The sequence below is a fragment of the Scylla paramamosain genome, chromosome 10 (assembly GCF_035594125.1).
Source record: "Scylla paramamosain isolate STU-SP2022 chromosome 10, ASM3559412v1, whole genome shotgun sequence".
NCBI classification, from domain to species: domain Eukaryota; kingdom Metazoa; phylum Arthropoda; class Malacostraca; order Decapoda; family Portunidae; genus Scylla; species Scylla paramamosain.
The window spans coordinates 7,992,831-8,011,981 of NC_087160.1; the positions used below are offsets into that span (position 1 = coordinate 7,992,831).

General features: G+C 37.8%; 1 protein-coding gene across 4 annotated transcripts in view; it reads right to left on the bottom strand.

The window, feature by feature from the left end:
• Positions 1-19,151, bottom strand: part of LOC135104187 (GDNF-inducible zinc finger protein 1-like) — a 112,658-nt gene that overhangs the window by 68,452 nt on the left and 25,055 nt on the right. For all 4 annotated transcript variants that reach the window (XM_064011294.1, XM_064011292.1, XM_064011295.1 and 1 more), the window contains exons 3-5: positions 12,796-13,131; positions 9,401-9,632; positions 8,586-8,834 (exon numbers count right to left, since the gene is read on the bottom strand). In XM_064011294.1, coding sequence (XP_063867364.1) covers positions 8,586-8,834; positions 9,401-9,632; positions 12,796-13,131 — 817 coding nt within the window. The remainder of the gene's footprint in view (positions 1-8,585; positions 8,835-9,400; positions 9,633-12,795; positions 13,132-19,151) is intronic.

Consider the following 19,151-nt stretch of genomic DNA (forward strand, 5'->3'; position numbering starts at 1 on the left):
AAAAACTAGAAAGGATACAATGGATGACAATGAAGATGGTTCCATAACTGGAAGAATTAACATAAGAAAACAGTTTAAAAGAAATTAATCTGTCAACACAGGAACAAAGAAAAGAAAGGGAATATTTAATACTAATTTATAAATTGTGAAACAGAGTGGAAAAAATAGATAATGAGAATCTGCTGCTAAGAGAAGCAAGAAATACCAGTTACACACGAGGAGACAGCAAAAAACTAAGAAAAGGAACATGCTTGAACAACATAAAAAAATATAGTCTCTCATAGAGAAATATAGAAGTTTGGAACAAGCTAAGTGAGGATGTAGTATCAGCAATGAGTGTGCACAACTTCAAGGAAAAACTGGATAAGTGTAGATATGGAGACGGGACCACATGAGCATACCTCATGCCTGTAAATTACAACTAGGTAAATGCAACTAAATACACACACACACACACACACACACACACACACACACACACACACACACACACACACACACAAACCACTGACAAACCACAAAATCTAGCTAACAACAAGGTAGCATCATTGTAGCAACTGTTGACATACAACAACTGAATTCATCTGATAAAGAGTGCAAACTGTAGCAAAGGCCAAACCAAGAGTGCACACTGTAGCAAGGGTCAAGACTAAAACAGCACTATTGACAGGCTGAGAGACTCTGGTTTTTCATAGCTCACATGATCTGGATGTAGTCTAAATCAGGATTGTCCCTTCAGGCACTGTGTTTAGCATCCAGCCACCACAGAGCAATTCCACACCATATCCAGCTAACCTGAAGCACTCAAGCACAACAGGGACAACTACAGCTAGCACTGACATGTCCTAACACTGGCTCCTCATACCACTCCAGTCTTTCGTCAAGCACTGTATAGTTTGTGTTCAACCACTTCTGAACACTCAAACACCAAGTCCAGCTACATAAAAGCACTCTGAACCAAGTTCAGCCACATGACTTAAAGCACCACTACCACAGTGAGCACAGCTGGAGGTAACATAGGCTCATCTGGCTGTTGTAACCCAAGAATCAAGAAGAAATGAAACACGTAAGAAGAAGCATGAGACAAGAATGAAGAAATTAAGAAGGAAGTATAAAAGTAAGAAGAATAAATGAGGAAAGATGATAAAGACAGAAGCAGGTACCAAGATTACAAGAAGCTATCACCACCCTAATAGATAAGAGACAAAACGTGACCACCGGGGAGAACAAGATGCAGTAAGTCATCAAAAGATTAACAGAGCCAGAGAACAGCAGCAGATTACAAGAAGAAATACCCAGGTGGCTATCACAAAATTAGTATACAAGGGAAGCAGAGGTCACCGGCAGCAAATGATGTGGACAAGATGGACAGCTGGCACACCACAGGAAAGGCTGCCTCCCTGTTCTTGATTAGATGTGATTATCAAAGTTACTCAAGAATGAACCTTATTGAAGGTTAAGGGAAAATGAATTGTATAGTCGAAGTATGGGAAAATAAATATGGTTACCCGAATATTAACCTTATTGAAAGTTATAGGAAAATAAATCGTATGATTGAAGTACTGCAAAATAAATCTTATAGCAATGGAAGCCTTGTTGGGGCAAAAGGTTGCTCTAACATCACATGTATATTATGAGGTGTAGGAGACTGGAATAGAAAGAAGAAGACAGAGACGAGCTAGACAGAGCTGTCATACCAGAGAGGGTCAAGATAGGCAAGCCACCTGCCACAGTTCCAGTAAGCAGAGCCAGACAGTAGTAATGCAGTCAGAGTAAAATGTTGGTGTTATATATTGATAGAGGGGATTGGATATATGTAGGATGAGCTTCCTTACTGAATATTAGTAGCAGGATCTGTATAGGATGTGTTTTATCACTAAGTGTTAACTGCGTGAAGTGATTTGAATCGGAAGTGTAATGTGAAGCATTCCAAGATATTTGATGGAATTTGCATGGAGATTAATTCAATTTTTGTAGTTTTTTGTTGTTGACAGAAGTTGTATATGATCATCTGAGTGCAAATATATATAAATAATACAAATTAAGTAAAATTTACAAAAACTTAAATGAGTTCCCTTGAATGCACAACTACCAGTCTTAAAAATTAGGAATGCAGCAAGACTGCACAACACAGAAGCACAAGGCCATATACTCACACTGCTCTAGCCTCTCATTATGCACTGTATTTACATGTACAGCCACATTAGAATGCTCAATACTAACTCCAACAACATTACCTAAGCACAACACAACCACAGCAAGCACAGCTGGCAAAAATGCAGACTGATTGGGTCATCTATTGCTCATAGCACTCCATTGTCTTGTCAAGCATTGTATATCCATGTCCATCCATCCACTTCCAACACCACGGCAGCAAGACCAGCTGATGGCCTTGGTAGATTAAATGAATGACACTGATCTTGACAGCACACTAAGGAGAAAAAGAAGCACAATCTCTATCCTCATAGCTTAAGCAAGAACTGTTGTCCTGGTTGGTCAGTGGTAGCTCTTGCAGGCCATGATCATGTTACCTGAAGCTCAACTTGACAGACTGCTGTTGGTGAACTTGGATCATGCTATCATTCAGGAAGTGGTTTATGACAGCTTGCTTGACAAACAAATTGCTCATCAATAATTCTTTCTCTATAATTTTGTTGTAAATTCATGACAGAACCTTGATACTGCAATTTACACCAATTTAGTCCTTCTCAGTCCAAATGATTGCTCTTAATAAGTTATGAATCACTGTAGTAATTTCAATGGAGCCCAGGAGAAATATGCCCAACCCCACTTTGATAACATCATGGCCTCTACACCAATCACGCCATTTCTTGTTGAGAGGAGACACACCAAACCTTGTATTACAATTCTGAAAGATACATTCACTTGTAATTACTTTCCTCAACCAGCTACAATAGGATACATGACAACACACAGCTGTTATAATATACAACTGTCATAATGCACCAAAATTCTAATAAAAATTAATCAGAATAATGAACCAAAGCTGGCAAGACAAACTTGCCACTCGTGTGAGCACTGAAATTTTTGTAAAAATTTCATCAGAATAACAAACCAAAACTAGCAAGATGAACTTGCCACTCATGCAAGCACTGAAATTTTAATAAAAATTTAATCAGAATAACAAACTAAAACTCACAAGACTAACTCACCAGCTGTGCAAGGTGCTAATCATCTATCTGCCAACAGCACCACTTTCCATGAACTAATGACATAAACATAAACACCCACCTCCACCTCCACCAGCTAGCAGCTAAACAAGCTCATCCACACAATAACCTAAGGTTAGTTTAGGGCAATCTATATGTTTGTTGTGTTATCTCAAATGTAGTAGTGCAAATGTGCTCATTTTGATGAATTTATTCAAAAACTGTGGAATTTTTTATATTATTTTCTAGTTCCCTGGAACCAACTAATTTTTTCCCATAGGTTCTTCAGTTGCCATAACGCACATTTGCCCTAACGAACATTACACTGGAATTAATCATATTCATTGTAGTGTACTCTACTGTATTTATGTTCTCTACAATAATTTGTAAGACTTACATATTGCTAGTTTTTACAAGAGTAAATGCCATCATAAATTCATATTTATGATTGGAATGTATGACTGAATCCTGTTTTTTTTTTTTTTTCTTATGCAGAAGGGACACTGGCCAAGGCAAAAAAATAAATAAATAAATAAAAAGTCCACTGAGGTGCCAGTCCCAGAACAGGCCCCAAAGCAGTAGTAAAAAATTCAAGGATAAGTGTCTTGAAACCTCCCTCTTGAAGGAATTCAAGTCATAGGAAGGTAGAAATACAGTAGCAGGCAAGGAGTTCCAGAGTTTACCAGAAAAAGGGATGAATGATTGAGAATGCTGGTCAACTCTTGCATTAAAGAGGCAGACAGAAATGGAGTGAAAGAAAGAAGAAAGTCTTGTACAGCGAGGCTGCAGGAGGAGGGGAGGCATGCAGTTAGCAAGAGCAGTTAGCAAAAGCAGAAGAGCAGTTAAGATGAAAATAGCAGTAGAAGATAGCTAGAGATGCAACATTGTGGCAATGAGAGAAAGAGGCTGAAGACAGTCAGTTAGAGGAGAGGAGTTGATAAGACAGAAAGCTTTTGATTCCACCCTGTCTAGAAGAGTAGTATGAGTGGAAACCGCCCCAGATATGTGGCACATACTTCATACATGGATGGATAAGGCCCTTGTACAGAGTTAACAGCTAGGGGGGATGAGAAAAACTGGAGGAGACATCTCAGAATGCCTAACTTCATAGAAGCTGTTTTAGCTAGAGATGAAATGTGAAGTTTCCAGTTTAGATCATAAATAAAGGACAGACTGTGGATGTTCAGTGTAAAAGAGGGGGATAGTTGAGTGTTGTTGGAGAAGAGAGGATAGTTGTCTGGAAGGTTGTGTTGAGTTGATAGATGGAGGAATTAAGTTTTGAGGCATTGAACAATACTAAGTTTGCTCTGCCCCAATCAGAAATTTTAAAAAGATTAGAAATCAGGCATTCTGTGGCTTTCCTGTGTGAAATGTTTACTTCCTGAAGGGTTGGACGTCTATGACAAGACATGGAAAAGTGCAGCTTGGTATCATCAGCATATGAGTGGATAGGACAAGAAGTTTGGTTTAGGAGGTCACTGATAAATAACAGGAAGAGAGTAGGTGACAGGACAGAACCCAGAGGAATACCACTGTTAATAGACTTAGGAAAAGAACAAGGACCATCTACCATAGCAGCTATAGAACAGTCAGAAAGGAAACTTGAGACGAGGTTACAGAGAAAAGGATAGAAGGTGTAGGAGGGTAGTTTAGAAATCAAAGCTTTGTGCCAGACTCTATCAAAAGCTTTTGATATGTCTAAGGCAACATCAAAAGTTTCACCAAAATTTCTAAAAGAGATTGACCAAGACTCAGAAATGAAAGCCAGATCACCAGTAGAGCGGCCGTGACAGAACCCATGCTGGCAATCAGATAGGTTGTGAAGTGATAGATGTTTAAGAATCTTCCTGTTGAGGATAGATTCAAAAATTTTAGATAGGCAGGAAATTAAAGCAACAGGACAGTTGTTTGAGGGATTAGAACAGTCACTCTTTTTAAGAATAGGCTGAATGTAGGCAAACTTCCAGCGAGAAGGAAAGGTAGATGTTGACATAGTTGAAAGAGTTTGATTAGGCAAGGTGCAAGCACGGAAGAACAGTTTTGGAGAACAATAGGAGGGACCCCATCAAATCCATAAGACTTCTGAGGGTTAAGGCCAGCGAAGGCATGGAAAACATCATTGCAAAGAATTTTAATAGGTAGTGTGAAGTAGTCAGAGGGTGGAGGAGAGGGAGGAACAAGCCTTGAATCATCCAAGGTAGAGTTTTTAGCAAAGGTTTGAGCAAAGAGTTCAGCTTTAGAAATAGATGTGATAGCAGTGGTATCATTTGGTTGAAATATAGGAGGGAAGAAGAAGCAAAGTTACTGGAGATATTTTTGGTTAGATGCCAGAAGATACAAGGGGAGTTAGATCTTGAAAGATTTTGACACTTTATATTAATGAAGGAGTTTTTGGCTAGTTGGAGAACAGACTTGGCATTGTTCAAGGCAGAAATATAAAGTGCACGAGATTCTGATGATGGAAGGCTTAAGTACCTTTTATGGGCCACCTCTCTATCATTGTTAGCATGAGAACCGGCTGTTTTAAACCAAGGTTTGGAAGATTTAGGTTGAGAAAAAAGAGTGAGGAATGTACACCTCTATGCCAAACACTATCACCTCTGTTATGTGCTTGGGACACAGAGATGGGTCTCTGACATGGAAGTAGTCATTCCAAGGAAAAATCAGCAAAATACCTTCTCAGGTCCTCCCAACTGGCAGAGGCAAAATGCCAGAGGCACCTCTGCTCAGGGGGATCCTGAAGAGGGACTGGAGCGATAGGAAAAGCTACAGATATGAGATTGTGATCAGAGGAGCCCAATGTAGAAGAGTGGGTGACAGCATAAGCAAAATGCAAAACACTGCACTACAGCTTTCAACTAAAGTTTGTTTATAGTTTCTTTCCTCTATCATCTATTTAAATTTCCTAAACATTTAATGGTATTCACATAATGTAAACACTACTGTAAGTACATATACAAAGTCACAAAAAAACTTGTGACTTTAATAATTTGTAAGAACCTAAAGAAATATGGAGAGAGAGAGAGAGAGAGAGAGAGAGAGAGAGAGAGAGAGAGAGAGAGAGAGAGAGAGAGAGAGAGAGAGAGAGAGAGAGAGAGAGAGAGAGAGAGAGAATGGAGGGAGAGAGGTGAAAGAATGTTATAATCTAGTCACATATGTTTCATTTAAATTATAAATGTGTAATTTTTGAGGTATTTACACAAGCTATGACTATCAGTGATGTATAGTAATTACAAAAAAGACAATTAAGGGAAGCAATTATAAATCAATTTTGTTTGAAAATCTTGGTGTAATATTTGGTGCATCCGAGTACACCACAAATGCACAATTTGAAATCACATACATAATAATTTAATCATTTATACCATTTGTATCATTTATATCAAGTACTAGACAGCCTTACCAGCTCAAAATATACTCATTAATCCTAAGTAAATATCTATGCTATGATATTTTTGCTGTCGCATAGTGCTAACAACCTGGAAGACCAAGCCCAGGATGATCAGGCCACCCCGGGTATATTTTTTCAGGAGTATGTTTCTCACCAGTAAGCAGCAAGTCACAAGTCCCAATTTGCACCAGGTACCTAATCACAGTTAGGTGAAAAGTGTCTACACAACAAAGAAGTCCCTCCAAAGACTCATAGCCAAGACCAGGAATCAAACCCGAGACCTTGCAGTTGTGAATAAGGCATGCTGACCATTGCACCATCAGGCCATAGATATGTTTCTCATGGTGTTTATTCTAATTATGAGAAAAGTAGTTATAAATAATTATTGTTCAAAGTTTTAGTGCAAGGTTTAATGTGTCTGCTTTTAGCTGGGATATGGCATAATTGATAAGCAGGCCATAACATTAAAACAGACAGGGCTTATTTCGTCTGGGCCCATCAATGTGACTATAAGTTCAATTAGTACAGTCAGGTCGCCAGTGACTTGAGGTCTGGCTCTGCTATCACCACACATTAGATGTGATTCACATTAGAGTTTTAATGAAAGCAATAGCAAGAAATTACCTATGGTTCCAACCTGGTTGAAAGAGATCCCTCAAAAATTTATATAAAATATTTTCAGACTACCTATAACATTCAAATTTTTTTTATACATATAACTGCAGGTAATAAATACATAAGAGTTCATGAAATATCAAAAGGATAATGGATAAAAGTCAATAGAGTACAGTAACAATGACTAAAATGCCATGCTGACCAAATGTTTACACATGCAGCAGATGAGTGCTCCCTGTTGATGCCACTGTGAACAATGCCAGTGGCTGCGACAGCAGCAGCAGCACCTGCAGTCTGCCCTTCTCATTAAATTCACATCACTTTGTATGGCAGTAGCAACAAATGCAGCCCACTTTTCTCATTAACTTGCATCACTGTGTATAGCAATGGCAGTGGCAATGATGGTAGGAGCAGTAGCTGTAGCCTGCCCTTCTCACTAAAATCATCACTGTGTGGCAGCAGCAGTGGGGACTGCAGTCTGCCCTTCTCACTAAACTAGTTATCCTATTTCTTTACAGCTTGTTGCAGCCCATTCCCTGCATTAGGATTTAAATTCCCTGCATTACAGTTTGACTTTAGAGCAAACTGACCCCGACATTAGACACAATTCATGTTACAATTTTGTGTATTAACAGCAACCTGACTGTAGGTCTCTAATTTGATGACACTTAGGTATTGCTGCTCTTTATTCATGCTTACTATTTTGATAGATGTCTGAAATTGCATCTTGCAATCAATTCTAGACTGGAAGAGCACCTTGGTCAAAGTGTGATGAATTAAGACACATTTTAGAAGCTATACAATATGACAATATTACATATGTCTTACAACTGTTTTTGGTGCACTGTTATTGCAACAAAGTATCAGAATTGATATTTTGAGTTCAAAATATGGTCATGGAGTGTAAATTCTTATAATTAAAGAATGTGTGTTGTATGCATGCAACTTTTTCTTTATTCAAGACTTCCTTGCACAAAGAAACCAAATCTTGGTTTAAAAATATGTTTACAATCATGTACATCAGTAAAAGCCATCATAATATTCTGACTTAAATATAACAAAAGACAAATGATATAACTATAGTTGCTGTCATGAAGAATGAAGGTTGCATCATTGTACTTTAACAACCTACCAATTGGAAACCATGCATGCAGTACACTTTAAGAATATCTTTCACTATTAATAACAAATAAACAGGGAGCAAAGGCAAATACCACTTATTATTGGCAATTCTGTTTCACATAACAAAATAATAAATGCTGCCTATATATATTATCAATAGAGGTAAATGTTCCTAAAGAATATAATATGCACAGTTTCAGACACAGGTACATTGCCAATGTACAAGTGATGCAACCTTCAGTCACCAGGACCACAAGTATAGCAACATAGAGTTTACTATTACTAACCTTTGCTTTGCCATCAGATGAATTTTGAGCAATGAGTATGTGATCCAGCAAATGTTTTTTCAGTTGTGTCCACTGAGCATATTCTTGACCGCAAACATTGCAAGTCAAATCATCTGTGCTCACTGTGTATTTTTCTTCTGATTCTCTCTTTACTATGGCACCTGATCCACTTGTAGTCTTGGATGACAAAGGCACAGGTGCACCACACATGTCTGGGTTATCATACTCTATGATTAACAACTCTCCAACCTGGAAAAAAATATACAATTACTTAAAATGACTATTGCAAATTCAACAGCTGCAGACAAAAATTCATTCAGAAAAGAAATCCAGAAATATAAAAGAACATACACTGAAGCATAACACCACTTAAAAATCTAACAGTGAATGTTAACAACAACAGAGATGGGGAAAAGCCAGAGACAATGAAAACTTTTCAAGAATTCAGGGTGATGGATTAAAATCACAGGATAAAACTGCACAAAGTTGAATCTGAAAGAAATTATAAGATTGGAAGGATGAATTACAAAAGGGATGATCAAGGATAAAGTGATAAAGGAAAATAAAAGATATTTTATACTAATGCTTCTTACTTTAAGCTAAACAATCTAGCCAGAAAAAAAAAAATGGAGTAAGATCTAAGTGTTGATTTAATTTAGTGACACTGTAATATCAAAACTATTATTTTACTGGACATAGTATACAAGATTTGATTGAGCTTTTGTTCAGTTTCCACATATATACTTTTGTCTAACTTGCTAATGGATGTTCACTGCTCATACTACTTCTGTATCATCTACTTTATAAGTCAATACCTTTGGTTGTGAAGAGACTGAACGCACAGCAGCTGACAGAGTGTGAGTAGTAGATGTAGGCAGCTGGGCACCAAAATCTAGCAGTTCAGATTGTGGATCTGGCAGTTCCTCCTCCCCTTGAGGACTTAGTGGGGTGTTTGGAGTCTGAGGTGTCATGGGACGAGGTGAACCACGCAGCTCTTCATTGTGCTGTTCTACCACCCCTTCTACCTCCAGGACAGGATACACTGCACTAAAATAACACAACATCAAATTCTTGATTACTAAAAGAATTACTGAATAAAAAGAATCCTAACACAAGGGAAGACCTCAACATTCACCCACACTATTGTAGATAAGCATACCTATTTCAGAAATTAAATACTTGTATAAACATACACAAAAAAAGCATATATATATATATATATATATATATATATATATATATATATATATATATATATATATATATATATATATATATATATATATATATATATATATATATATATATATATATTGGAACCTTGGTTCTCGAACTTAATTAGTTTTTGAATGTCATTTCAAATCTGAAGTGTTCAAAAACCAAAATTATTTTTCCCCCTAGGAATCAATGTAAAATTGATTAATCCATTCCCAGGCACCAGCCTACACTTTTTTACCGGCTTATGACAGGCACTCCCACAGCCATGATGGCTGCTTCACAACATCTCCAGTTCACAAGTTATTTATCCAGAAAGGATGTAATGAATGAACTTAGTGACACAGAACTCATCAAAAGATACTGTTTAGATTGATCTAGTGAGGGAAGCCTTACAGAGTTACACGGAGGAGTAACCCAATCACTGCCAAAATGAAGGTGAGACATCTTGTTGCTGGGAAAAGCTATTGGAAAAATGCAGTTGTTCAGTAATGATGGCATTGTGGGTCACAGAGAGCACCACAGGAACCTCGGGATTACTCCATTCATTCCCGAATGTCATTCAAAATCCGAAATGTTAAAAAACTGAAACTATTTTCCCCATAGGAATCAATGTAAAATAGATGAATCCATTCTCAGACACCAGTCCACAATGTTTTAGTGAGTAATGACCAACGCTCCCACTGTTGAGATGGCCGCTTCACATCATCTCCAGCTTAGAAATTTTTTATCCAGAAAGGAAGTATTGAATGAAGTTAGTGACACATAACTCATCAAAAGATATTGTTTAGACCATGCAGGCATTCTCTTTGTCACCGATCAAGTAAGGGAAGCCTTACGGGGTGACACAGAGAAGAGCAAGCCACTCACCGCCAAAATGAAGGTGATCAAAACACTTTGTCATCTTGCTGCTGGGAAAAGCTACTGGAAAAATGCAGCTGTCCAGTAATGATGGCATTGTGGGTCACAGAGAGCCACAGGAAGCTCGGGATTACTCCCAAGCACCAAACCTTGTTTGTTTACATCGAGGTTCTTCAATGGGATCACATTTAACTTATTTCAAAGATTTAATTACTATCTTACCCTTTCTCTCTCCTCCAAATATATAAAAATGAAGGAAATATTTATAGGAACTATAAATCGGTAATAAATGGCAGCTTTTGCTACATCTTGTAGTATTTGAAACCAAATAACTTTGTTCAAAAACTGAATTATGGTACAGTAACCAAAGCAATTATGAGTAAAATTTATTGTTCAAAAACCAAGTTGTGATGTTCGGTAACAGAGGTTCCACTCAACAAGCAATGTCACTCACAGCCACACCACATATCACTTACATCACAAGAGCCACACAATAATTCTTATCATAGTCATACCACATACACTAGAACTGCTTCAGTGTATGTTTTGTCCTAACATTCGCTGTGATGTAGCAGTGTGACAGAGATCTTGACCTGGATTTTATGTGACAGAATTTTGACTGAGTGTATTTTTTCTAACTTTAGAGAAATAGCCAAATGAGGAAAAAATTTGGATTTTTCTCAATGAAATAGAAAATTAAGATTCTATCACATAATTTTCTTAGAAAACCCTCAAAGTGACAAGTTTTCAAGAAAATCCAAGAAAAAAATTGTCAAAATATGCAAAAACCTAAAACTCAATTTTTAATATTTTCATTATAAAAAAGAAAAAATATTGTTCAAAATTTAATGAAACTTATACATATAACTTAACTTATCTAAAGGAACTTTATAGTTAAAAATTTTTTGATGGTTTGGTTCAAAAATAACAAAAATGGAAAATAACTCAGTTGGTCCCTTTAAGACTCCATCCTTTGCTATGATAATTATTTATAGCCTTTTAGGCATAGAAACATAGTTTCTTGAAATACCTGCAAGCCAGGTAATTTTCCCACATTTTGCACAGAGCTTCACCAAGGCAAGTAACTGAAGATGTTTCACAGATTTTCTTTTCATATAGGACCACCAATTCTCAATAGGGTTGAGATCTGATGAGTTGCTAAGACAGTAGACACCTGCCAAAATTATACTTACTCCAAGGGAGGTCTCACAAACAATGGACAAGGGGATTCTGTGACCTTATCTGTGACCCAGCTGTGATCTCCTAGAATGTTTCCCTTTGTCTCTCACAACACAAGGAGGCAATCACAATCTGCCCTTTAAAGACAACTTTCCTCCTTCATTCAACACTACATGCTTGTAACACACACATACACCTCTCAAGTCAAAATTCAAAATTTTCAAAATGGCAACTCCAACACCAGCCCAGGAGTCCCTGTCTGGGTCACAAATGTTCCCAGGTCAGATTGCTCTTCTGGTATCAACCCCAAGTGTCTCAACACCCCCATCAACTTTTCTTCATTAATTTTTGCAACAGCTGTGGCCTTAGATCATATTTCCAATCTCTACTTGCATATACATGGTTTTTTTTATTTTTTTCATTTGAGTTACTTATATAAAGATCATTCTGTATTCTTGAAATATGACTGATTGTTTAGTGGCACATTGTTTTTGCCTACAATGTTTGTATTACTGCCCACAAATGGCCCTTGCCCTTGTCTGCCCCTATACCCACCCATATTTCCAAATATGGTCATTAATGCAGATATGTAGCTTTCCACACACAGTATGTGGGCCATAAGATCCTGAGGCCCTTAGGGGACTGCATAGAAGAAAATGTGTTGAAAACTGCTTGGTTCTAAGGAGATTGTGAACTACTGGAAAAGTTGCCTTATCATACCAAACTTCTCACTAACCAGAGTGAACCAGAGCTTGTATGTACATAAGGATAGACTGATTTCAGTTAAAATATATTATCATTTTAGAAGATTCCATTCATGTTTATATGCATGAGTCATATTCCCTTAAATGATACATTATCAGGTTGCAAAGTCTATGGTAGTCTCCTGAATCAAGCACAGACATTTTAAAACCTTCTGAATATATGCATGCTAACTTGTGACATTTATACATACTTGGTAAGCTGTGGCGTAGTTGATGATGATGGTGGTGGTGGTGCAGATTGTGGTGCTGGTGGTGGTGCTGATGGTGGTGCAGGTGGTGGTGGTGCTGGTGGTGGTGATGGAGATAGCTGTGAAGATACTGCTGGTGGTGGTGCTGGTGCTGTAAGCTGAGGGGGTGGGGTATGGTCACTGGCTTTTTGTTTGTGGCGTCCTGTTATCTCATGGTCTCGCAAACCCTTTGCACCCACCGACTTGATACATATGTCCACCATGCACCAGCGACAAAGGGCATAGGTTTCTCCTTTGGCAGAAGGACCAACCCACTGGTATTCATCTTCATACTTGGTGCTATAAATATAATTACTATTATTAGTTACAATCAAAGTTGTGCAATAAATGCAGTTCTTTCTATATACCAAGCCAACAATTCCTCACAAAGTGGTCCAGACAAGGCATCCCCCCCCCACCACACAAATACACACACACACACACACACACACACACACACACACACACACACACACACACACACACACACACACACATCATTCAGCCTTAGCCCCATCAACCTACGGTTGAAAAGGGTAATGAACGCAATTGGAATATACTTAAAAAATTCTTGTTACAAACTATCCTAAGTGTTCTAAGTATTTTCCAATGTAAGACATTACTAGAAGTCTTCTAAGAAAATTTATTTGAGTCCAGACTTCCTCCCTTCATGACTCAATCACTTCACAAGCTACCACAGCATATTTCAAACGCATCAACAATGTGAAAATTCATTTTCTGCACAGGCATTACATATAATACTTTTCCATTTAGTGTACAGTGAGGGAACTATCAGGTTTTGGATATATCTCAAATGGTGTATCTTACAACCCTCATCCAACATTGCATGCAGATTCCTGAATAGATTCCTGGAAGTAAATTTCTGTGCTCTGAAAAATTTACCTGACTCCAACTTATATTTTAATGAGCCTCACTTCCACTTTAATAAACATGACTCACAAATGTGCTGACACACAAAAACAAAACTGACTAACATTTCCATACATTCCACTTACATTCTGATTAGGTAATTATAAATCCAAAATACTTAAATTCAAACAATCATTCATAAAATAAAACCTCAAAATAATGAACAAATTATGCCCTTAGCAAGTCTGATATAAATTAAAGTCCTACAAAAGCAAAGTCCCGCTCCATACTTTATCCAAAGTCAGACATAAGGATTAGCAGCAGATAAAAATGTGAACTGCTATGAGCAAATAGACAGTGCATCAAATATTAAGGCAGCATGGACCAGACTGAGTCAATAGTATTTTTGTTAAGCCACATGGGCAAAAAGACAATACGGTCATTCCTTGACATTCTCTACTTAAAGGTGCATGGTTATGAAAATTTGCAAGGTGGCCCATGGATGATAATAAATATTTGGGTATCAGGGTTTCCTTAAATACTTCTGTGGCCAACCAAACTGTTTGCAACTGGTCACCCACACACACTTTCCACTCTTGCAATAACTACACTAGTGACTACATCTCATGCACTTACAGCAAAGAATCAATTCATGTTACTGTAAGTGTCTGTGCTCCATACAAAGGTAATCATACACTGGAGATGGAAGCTGACCATCAATACTCTGGCATAGTTTAATCCAACATATTCTCAGCTGGCTATATCCTCTATCTTTTAAACATGCCATGGCCATGTGATTAGTCCATTGCACACAGGCTCAGATGGTCCTACAGTCATAACATAGAACAGACACAGTGTGAATTTTCCCCCAGGGTGAAAACTGCCCCCAAGAGACACTTTTGTGCATGTAGACTATAGTGAAAAGAGGGCATGAAATCATCTACCAGATACATATCACACACAGCAAACTCTTATGTTGTATGAGTTTGTCTGTATGTGGGGAAGCAATCTTCTGGGATCCTGAGTCAACTTTCCTTGGTGCTACATTGCCAGGCAAGAGGGTAGCAGGTGGCAGTGGAGTTTTTAAGCTCATATATTGCTTTGCTGGTCACCCCAAGATTAGCTGCCACACATATCACTGACACTTCCTGCTGCAGCTGTACCAAGGCACAAGCTTTATTTTCCATTTTCAGCTTATGGTGACCCATGGTAAAGCCCAAATAACAAAATTGTAAGTGTCCAAAATCAGGCAACAATGGGCCACACAAATCCTGATGGAGCAGTCAGTTACAGATACTGCCCCCATGGAAGCTGGACCACCACTGGTGTGGGAGGTATTTGAACAGCTGCACAAGTGTCTCAACTGCTATTACACATGAGATAATCACACTCCAGCACATAGGTGGTGGATACAAAACTCAAACGTATCCATATTTTTCCATGTGCACTTTTCTTCTGTAATTTTTGCTGTACAGTGAAACCTCAGTTTTTCACGGTTCAGTTATCACCGGTTTACTTTTACAGTTTTTTTCATCGAAACCTAACTATTTTTCAATGCAGGAAATCCCACTTTATCACAAAAAATTCGTTATTATATTTGATAAAATACAAGATAAATCATGGTGTGGGTCGAGGAAATATCCAGACGTATTGGTAGGTGGCACACAATTGGCTGGAGCCTTACCAGTAGCCAATCCAAACACTCTTTATATTTTTACTTGCCTCTGATAGGCTGCTGGAGATGTGCCTTCTTCAAAGAAAGGAGCGTAACCACACCACCTCCCCACCCTGCAGTTCCCAATTCACCACACTTTTCTGCCTTAGCTACATCGCCATGCCCACTTCAGCTATTCAATACTTATTTTTGCTGATTTCTCCTGGTTTTGCAAATTCTCAGCAAATCCAAATACCCTGCATCTTGTAAGCCTTCTAGTGCCAAGGAAGTGAAGAGGAGGAACATTATGATGCTGAAGGAGAAAGTTGAACTCCTCGACATACTGCAGGAAGGGAGAAGCTATGCCACAGTAAGGTGCCATTACAGCATAAACAAAAGTATGGTTAGGTCCATAAAGAAGAATGAGGAATCATTCAGGAAAACTGTTTCAGCAAAATTTTGCCCACAGGCATTTTAGAGGTAGTGTCAATATAATATGGACTTTAGCACTTCACGGTTGCCTTTGGAACATAATTCCATGAAAAATTGAGGGTTCATTGTATACATTTCATTTGAGGTAACTATAAATACAGTCTTAGATGCGATAGCACTACATTACCACTGCACCTCACCAAGTGTGTGTCCTTTACTGCCACACTGACCTCCTCACACCATCTCTCACTATCTTTCCTTTCACCACCTCCAACCTGTCTCATTCCACATACCTGCTCTGCACAGCTGACACCTGCACCTTTGAGACACCGCCACTCTTCTTCCACATTACTTACTTTCCAGTCTTTCATTATATTCCACACATTCAGAATGTTTTCCTGGTACTCTGTCTTCTCCCTCTTATCCAGCTCACTTTACCTTAACCCCTTGTAAACACTATTCATTCGTCGTATATCCTTGACCACCACCAGCTCCTCTCTGCACTCTCAAATCCAACAAATATTTCATCACATTCATTTACACAATCACACAGTCCATCATTGCTTTATCTACCACTACTTTATTTACCTGCTAAGTCCATGTATACCCACAGATATCCTTGTTCTTACACATTGTGTTCCCAATCACCAGTTCTTGCTCCATGCATAATTCTAACCGTTTCTTCCTCAATTAATTTCTACCTCGCACACTGTGTAAACCAACAACTCCAACCACAACTTCAATTCCAAATATTTGTCTTCAAACAGTACAATATCTATTCCATAATTGTGTACATATTCATGAACCCCATTCCAAAAAAATTTCTTTCTATGTCATCCTTTCTATGCCAGCTTTGCCCACATTATCCTCTAAGATCCAGTTTCGTATCCTTTGGCTTTTCTCCCCCTAAACGCACCTGACATTCTTAAATTCACACATCAGACACACATTCACTGCTTTACTCAGCACTAGCACACCCAACTTGGTGCCACAAATATTCTTTATATCATCTCCCTTTTACTTACTACATCCACACATTTAGAATTCCTACATGTAATGTTTTGCTTTGTCTGTTCATAGAACCCTCACTCCAGCCATTTTAGTCACATCTTACTACATGCAGGGAATACAGTGGCAATATTCTTGTCCCCTGTCACACAATAAAAGAAAAGTGGAAGTATAGCAAATGTTGCACCATGGTGTTTCTGTTCATGAAGAAACTTATGGAATAGGATCATCATCTGTGTATAAAGAAGCAGTGGGAAAAGATGAAGCAGTTCTTTGCTGACAGTGATTCAAAGAAACAGATGTGCATAAGAAAACAATGAAAGATGGAAAGAGTATCGAGCATGCTTATGTTATAACACATTTGGCATGATGATGATGGTAAGGTGTTTCATAGAAAGGTTGGTTTAGGACAGCCATTCTGAAACTTTTTTCCACAAGGAACAATATTTGGAGCCTTTCAACCTTTTGTGACTCACAGTAAAGAAAATATTTAGCACTATATAAACTCTATTTAAAATAAATTGAACATGTTATCCAAGGTGTAACTGGATAGTGGACAAAGAACTGGAAGGCTGTTTTTTAAGATGGTAGGGCCAGCCTCACCACTCAAAGACAGGCCAACTACCCACCAGTCCAACATACATGTTTGATACAGAAGTTGTTCCTGTCAGAGCCATCACTATGGTCTGACCATTCTGAATTGAGTGTTTAGGCATTGTCCTTCCCCGGCTTGTAGCACTGCCAAACCTTGTACTGGCCAATTGTCAGATCAGAGACTATATGTCCCTGATAACCTCACTCCCCACACACCATCTCTCTCTCTCTCTCTCTCTCTTTATATATATATATATATATATATATATATATATATATATATATATATATATATATATATATATATATATATATATATATATATATATATATATATATATATATATATATATATATATATATATATATATATATATATATATATATATATATATATATATATATATATATATATATATATATACAATCTACATTCCATGCAAATTTATTTCCATTAGAGATCTATCTATACTTTCCTATGAATCATTAGAATTTGAGGAAAATTTTCCTGTTAGTTAGTCAAGCTCCCCCCTTCTCTCTCTCTCTCTCTCTCTCTCTCTCTCTCTCTCTCTCTCTCTCTCTCTCTCTCTCTCTCTCTCTCTCTCTCTCTCTCTCTCTCCACTGTGAATTTCTTTTAAATGTGATAGGTTTCCTTTTAAACTATTATGTTATATTTTTATTCTTTAGTTACGATTGTTTTCCACACCACCATTGTGGTAAAAGTCAAGGCATGTTGGTGGCTTTCACTGTTCGGACAACAGCTCTTGAGGGGTCAAGTAATAAGCCCTTATTAGCCTTTTCTTCCAAAAACAATACTTATTTTCTGAGTAAGCAAGCTCTTTTTCTCAGCTGTGGAGGTGACAAGAGCAAGCAGAAGAGGTAGCTTCCATCCTGGTTGGTGGTGCAAGGGGAAGTGACCATGGATTAACATGGGAAGTGCAGGGTGGGGAGGTGGTGTGGTTCCGCTCCTTTCTTTGAAGAAGGCACATCTCCAGCAGCCTATCAGAGGCAAGTAAAAATATAAAGAGTGTGACCTCACTCGGTCACCCATCAAGATGTGATAACACCTGGAGAAAGTGTTGTCAAGTATTGGAGAAAAAAATAAAAATAAATAAAAGTATCATTAAAAAAACATATATTACACTAACTTGCCTTTTTAGAGTATCACATTGTAAATATATTACAACACCATTTAATATTGAGGTGGGAAGTACCTAACATAAGGTGTCTTGATATAAGTGTGGCAGCACCATATGCCAGGGAATCCCCAGAAAGGACCACACCTAAACACTCAATTCAAAATGGTCAGACCATAGGTGGGGTCCAGGGTAAGGCAGGATGTGAGGGAATGATGAATGGGCATTATGTAATTAATTTCTGACTGGAATGCAAAGAAATGCATATGACTGAAAAGGAAAATAATCTTTCATATATATATATATATATATATATATATATATATATATATATATATATATATATATATATATATATATATATATATATATATATATATATATATATATATATATATATATATACACACAGGAGGAGGCAGTAGGCATCTGCCAAAACGATAATTACTCCCACTGAGGTCTAAAGCACTGGATCAGGGGGTGCTGTGAACTTAAACCCAGCTGTGACCTCACTGAATGTTTCCCTTTGTGTTCTAAAGACAACTCTCTTCCTCCACACGAAACTACAAGCACCTAATAACACACTCACCCTTCACTCAAAATTTCAAAATTATCATGGCGCCTCC